Source organism: Dermacentor albipictus, chromosome 1 (genome assembly GCF_038994185.2).
Source record: "Dermacentor albipictus isolate Rhodes 1998 colony chromosome 1, USDA_Dalb.pri_finalv2, whole genome shotgun sequence".
Lineage (NCBI taxonomy): Eukaryota > Metazoa > Arthropoda > Arachnida > Ixodida > Ixodidae > Dermacentor > Dermacentor albipictus.
Window position 1 is genome coordinate 179,812,197 of NC_091821.1, and position 5,939 is coordinate 179,818,135.

The following is a 5,939-nucleotide window of genomic DNA, read 5'->3' on the forward strand; positions in this document are numbered from 1 at the left end:
CGCGTGACCTCTGGCTGGCTCTGGCAGCCCATGGGTTGCGAGAACAATTAAAAAAAAGGACAAGGCTCAATGCGTCCTCACGAATAAAAGTCAAAGTAGAAAAAAATAAATAAGAACGTGGTTACCTTTGCTGGCTTTAGTGTCTTGACATGGATGCTTTGGCGCAGGTGAAAAAAAAATTATTTTCTGTGACATGATGGCACAAATGAACCATCACAACGTTTTGTCTCATCGGGCCTCACTGCGTTTTTTGTCAACTTGCCTGATAGTGTGCTGATTTCGCTTGTCTTGCTGTATGGTTCGATGTACGACTTTAGAAAAGTCAGTGCACCTTTGGTGTCAAATGTTTATGAGAACATCAAACCCACAAAGATCCGGAATTGAAAATCTAAAGCACGACTTTGAAAATATCAATGTACCTTTCACATCAAAAGTTTATGTGATCTTTATACCCATAAAGTTTCGGAATTTAAATTCATGCGCTCCGTAGGTTCTGCAGCCTCCGCGAGATGCCACGACGAGCCCGCTCACCATCAAAACGCCCTTGAAACTTTGTTCTTGGATGGGGCTCTTTGCGTTATGCAACTCCAGGTGGATGGGCGCTGCCACAAAATGCAGCACGAGTTCACAATCTTCACCGCCGAAATATCTTTTCGAGCGTGAAAAATACGTGTTGTAGACAAAATCCAGAATGATTTCTCGCGCCGGGGGCAGGGTGTCTACCGACTGGGAAAACCGGAAAAACCGGGAATTCTCAGGGAATTTGAATAGTCTGGAAATACTCGGGGAAAACTCAGGGAATTTGTGCTTCTATCAGGGAAAATTACCTGTAACTTAAGTGAAAGGGAAAGGAAGTCGTGTTAATGCTGGCTCCACTAAAAGAGGAATCGCAAAGAACCGTCATTGACGCAGAGTCATCGGCACGATGTATTGCCAGAGTAGTTAACGGCCGATTTTCCATACGCCCGATTTTTCGGACATGCCCGATAATTCGCACGACTATGCGGCACCACCACGTACTCCATATAGTCAATGTATATTGCCCTGACTAGGGACCCTACCCTGACTGCAGGTCTGAAATGGCATCAATCAAAGCCACCACCGCCGCCATTTTTTATTATCTCGCCGCCTCGAACTGGCACTCTCGCACGCAGATCCGCTGGCAGCCGTAGCCACTACCGCGGCAACGTTAAGCCTAGCTGCTTCTACGTTCGCTATTAAGCTTCTTGCCGTGCGGTGCCATGTTTTTCATTGAAAGAATTCGCCGCTGTCAGCAATGACACCGACTCCGCCTTTGTAATCCTCGCGATTGGTTTCGAAGCTCGCACATAGAATAAAGACAAACTTGCTCGCAGAGCACAGCGCGTTGCGTAATGCCAGTCACCGAAAGTTAGTTTCGCCTCAGTACAGTAATGCTAGGCAGTGAAGCATAACAAGGGTGGGAAGGGGCAATTGTCACGGGACACAGTATGCATTCCTTAATTATACACGCGTGCACCCCCGTCTCATGTCAAAGTGCGAACACCGATATGCCTAAAAAGTGTGCTGACAGGCTTTAAGAGTTTTTTCGGACGTGCTTGTGGCAATTTCAGCCCTTAAGGGCAGTTAAAGACATGCATTCATTTTTTTTTTTCGGATAGCCATATTTTTCAGATGTTTTTGCGGACCCTAGCAAGTCCGAAAATGGGACGTTGACTGTACAACTGACCAAGAGGATGCTTCAAATGATCCATGGGGTGAAAGGGTGTTGGCAGAAGGAGGATGAGAACCGAAAGGACCGGCGCACTAAGGAATACTTTAACGGGAAAGGAAGCGTGCCGCCGCCTCTTTGAAGGAGCTTGAGCTCAAAAAACAGTGTTAGCTGATGCCGAGATGCAAGTGTCCCTCATCCAAACCAGAATAAACTCTTTAAAGCAGTGAAACCCAACACTGAGATGTTGTGTACGGGCTGAGAGTATGTCAGGACTGTTGAGGTCACGTTGAGGTTGACTTCCCAGCTGCAGAGAGAGAACCTTAATTGTGACAAAGTTCAGGCCTCATACCGATGAGCTTGCTATCAGTTGATAGAAATATCTCATATTCAAAAATATTTACTCATGTATGCATCTCCTTTTCATTCGTATTTGAAGATGTTCGTCTCAATTTGGAATGGGTTTTACCATTTCTTTCGCTGTGCATTTTACTAACACCGTCCTTCTGTTTTTAAATAAAATATATATTACTTCTTACTATTCAAATTGGATTGTCATTTTTTTTTCAACATGCTTACTAGAGAGTGACAGCATTCGTGCAACATGGTGTCAGCCTGGGCCGCCGTTCCTGCGACCCAGTCGTAGGAGTGGAAAGGGGGGGTAACCGTTATAGTGCCCTGGTCGTTCGAACGATTAGGGCCCGAAAACGTTAGGTTCACCCAAATAGACGCTAAATAATGATCTGGCTTGGCTCCGTATATTATTTTTAAATAGGTGGCGCTAAAGCGATGAACGCGACGATCGAGCCCTCAATCGGTGCTTCCGTTTTGTCCGTGCGGTCTTCGCCTGTGTCAGTGGCTGTGGAGAAGTAATTGTAGCTGTTTGATGTCGTTAAATGTGAGAGCTTGTGGCGAAGTGATTGAGTATGGCCGTAGTAGTTCTGCTCATGTAGTGTTTTGCGGACTTCACCTGTGCCTGTGACTGATCGTGTTGCCCAATAGCTTTGTGGAAAGCGACGTGGTTTATGTGGATGACATCGCAGCGTTTGCCAGCTCCTGGGTGGCCCGTGTGCCAGTTATTGATGGCGTTGCCCAGTAGCTTTGCGGAAGTTGATGTACCTTGTGTGGATTTCGTTGCCGCTTATGACTGCCTTAATTATAGGTGGTCACGCTGCCTTTTGAAGCGCGTCCGAGCGCGAGAAACTTCACCGATGCTTTTGTTAACAACGTGGACGTCTCGAAATGTTAGCTAGAAATCAACCAGCAGCAAGCCAAGTCTTTATTTTGTGGTTTTTCGAGCTTATGCTCATGCGAGCAGCAGAAGAACAAAAAACCCGTTACATAATGTCAGTTCCATAAAATCAGCTTTGCCGCAATACAGTCATGTTATGCGGTGAAGCATACGTGATGTATTGCGGTAAAGTATATGAAAAAGTAGGCAGGGACCACTGCGTTACTGGGGCGATTTTCTTGTATTATGGTCATGGCCGTGCGCGAACAAGAAAAAATCACGGTCGAAGCGCATGGCACAAACCTTGCCAACGCTTCAATTGGAAAAAGAAACAAAACGAATTGGAGTGGGTGATGCCAAAAACAAAGACTTGACTTTTGTATTATCAAAGCAGTTCCGAGAATAGCCAATCATATTCCAAGCTACTGCATTATTTATGATTGTTTAAAGTATATGCATATATTGTGCACCAGCCTCAGCACCAATTCTAATGTACTTTAATGATGTAAGTTTATTAACACGTGGCAAATATATAATTTGTGCTGTATGGTGTTGTGCTGTTTATAACCCTTTATAAGGCACGAGGTCACACGCAAAAAAAAATGTGTTTTTGATCCAAGGACACTTTATTGAGGCTAAGAAAAGGCGGTCAGACCAGTTTTCGTCACTCTCCATACAATGGTTTTAGCACAAAAGGTGGGACAACATGTGTCCCGCTGCACACGAGAAGGAATACAGGGAGGTGGGACAGCATGTGTCCCAATGCTCACGAGGGGGTACCACAAAAGAAAGTTGCATGGTGATTTTAGGCTCACTTTGATGAGTGAAAGGGAGAAAAGCACTGCATGCATAATGGCACGTTACAACCTATGCATATGAGCTTGGTGCGCACTTCAGCGCGCTTGGTTGAACACCAGCGGCATCTCCTTGTGCCAGATGATTGAGGGAAGTGGTTGTTTCCTTGAAAACGGACTTCGTGTGGAACTCCCGTTAGTATAGAACCACTGTGGCGCCCATTTTTTCTGAGGTAGTCTGCCTGGGATCTTCCAATGCGAAAGCATTGCCGTGCGACTAGTTGTCGCCCAAGAATGAGCTTGAATTGCAGCAAGCCTGTGCTGCCAGCATCGTGAACACCTGCGTGCTGAATAAAGGCATTTACGATGGCAGCATCAACCATGAAATAAAAAATTCTGTGCCATCCTTTTTTTGAGCGCCTATCTACTACGTAGGCATTTCTTTTTTGATCAAATCGGTCAACTCCACCCATCCACCGATTATAGTCTTTCACAGCCTTCGGGCATGTCACCTGAATTTTTTTTCCACAAGGCAGCTTCCTTTCCACTGTAGCTTCTTCTTGGGGGTCGTGATAATTGGACATCACATGGACGTTCTTGGAGTCCCGCCACTGGTACACAGAAATTGGCCCTTTGGATCTGTATAGGAATGATCCACGCTTCAATTTATTTTCAATCTTTACCTCTTGAGGCAGATCTTTCTTGTTGGATCTGAATGTGCCACAAGCATATACACCTCGCTCTCGAAGGCGCTGGAGAAGCTTCGTCGAGGAAAAAAAATTATCGAAGAAAACTTGTGAGCCTGCGGCCACCACGTCTTCTGTTAGCGAGAGTACTACATGCTCACCGAGTCCCACGTCAGTGGGTCGACGTTCTGTGCGGCCTTGATAGAGGTCAAATTTACAGAGGTAACCAGTCTGGCTGTCAGCGATACTCCACACTTTATACCCGCGCTTGATTTTTGGTTTGAGCGGCATATACTGCTTCATTGCCAATCTACCCTTGAAGAGAATCATGGACTCGTCGACAGCAACGTGGGAGGAAGGCTTGTACTCTTTTTGGAAGTTGATGTTGAGCATTTCCATTAGGGGCCTCACCCTGTAGCACCTATCAAAATTTGGTGAGGTCTTATCAGGTATCTTTGAATTGTCGTTTAGGTGCAGGCAACGAGTGATCTGTTGAAAACGTCTAAACGACATTACACTGGAGATTTCTTGAACATTGAAGAACTTATCTGAACTCCAATACAGGTACACTTGAGGCAAGTTATGAATGCTCATTAGTATGAGCATCCCTATGTAAGCCTTCAGCTCGCTCACTGTCAGCGTGCGCCAGTTTGGCGTCATTCCTTGAAGAGCATAGAGGTTTGTTTCCTCAACAATCATTTTCCACACCTCTTCATCAAAGTACAGAGAAAACGCGTCGCATGCGCTGCAGTCTGCATTTAGTTTTAGTGAGTATGTCGGTGAATTTTCTGCGATGCTCACTGGAATGTCGCAAGGCTGCCCGGCTATCCATCCTGCTGATAGGGAATCGTCTTCTTCCTCTTCATGGTCACTGTCATAATGAATGGGGTTAGCGCGCACGTTCTTAGTTTTCTTTTTGCGTGTGTATGCCTTCTTGGGTCTTTTCTTGCGCGGCGGCTCGATATTTTCGTCGCTTTCCGATGACTCTATCGGAGCCAAAGCCGAGGTTGATGGTAGGGTAAACTCGTCACCCGAATCACTTGACACGTCACTTTCCGAACCGTCAGGCAGGCTAAAAAACACCTCTAATGCCTCTTCAGCGGTGAGACTCCGTTCCCCTGCAAGGACGAACGAATACATAATAAATTTATACGTTTCATTCGAGCACGAACGACACGACGCCATGCTTCAAAGCCTAAGCCTAATGAACTTCCATATGCATGCAGACTTTCGAACACAGAATTTTTTACAACATTGTACAAACTGCACAATTTTACTCATATGAGCCTGACATATTTAGAAGCACGGAGAACACAATGGGCGTCTTACCTGGCATTTTTGAAGAAAAATGTTGCTCTTTGAAAATCGTGTGTGCACACCTCCGTCCTCCGAAAAAAAGCAACAAACTACAACACACATGGGACGCTTGCGCCACCCAGTAGAAAAAAAAGAAAGCATAAAATAGTTAAACACATCTCTCTTAGATGGCGCCAGTTGTCTCAAACAAACCCAGCTCTCTCGCAGTTCTCACAATCGTC

General features: G+C 45.6%; 1 protein-coding gene across 1 annotated transcript; it reads right to left on the minus strand.

The window, feature by feature from the left end:
- Positions 1-3,535: 3,535 nt before the first annotated feature.
- LOC139052986 (piggyBac transposable element-derived protein 4-like) lies at positions 3,536-5,805 on the minus strand. Its single transcript, XM_070530123.1, has 2 exons — positions 5,731-5,805; positions 3,536-5,519 (listed from the first exon to the last, which is right to left on the minus strand). Exons 1-2 carry the CDS (start codon positions 5,735-5,737, stop codon positions 3,733-3,735), a joined length of 1,794 nt encoding a protein of 597 aa, XP_070386224.1. The 5' UTR covers positions 5,738-5,805; the 3' UTR covers positions 3,536-3,732.
- Between the last annotated feature and the right edge of the window lie 134 nt (positions 5,806-5,939).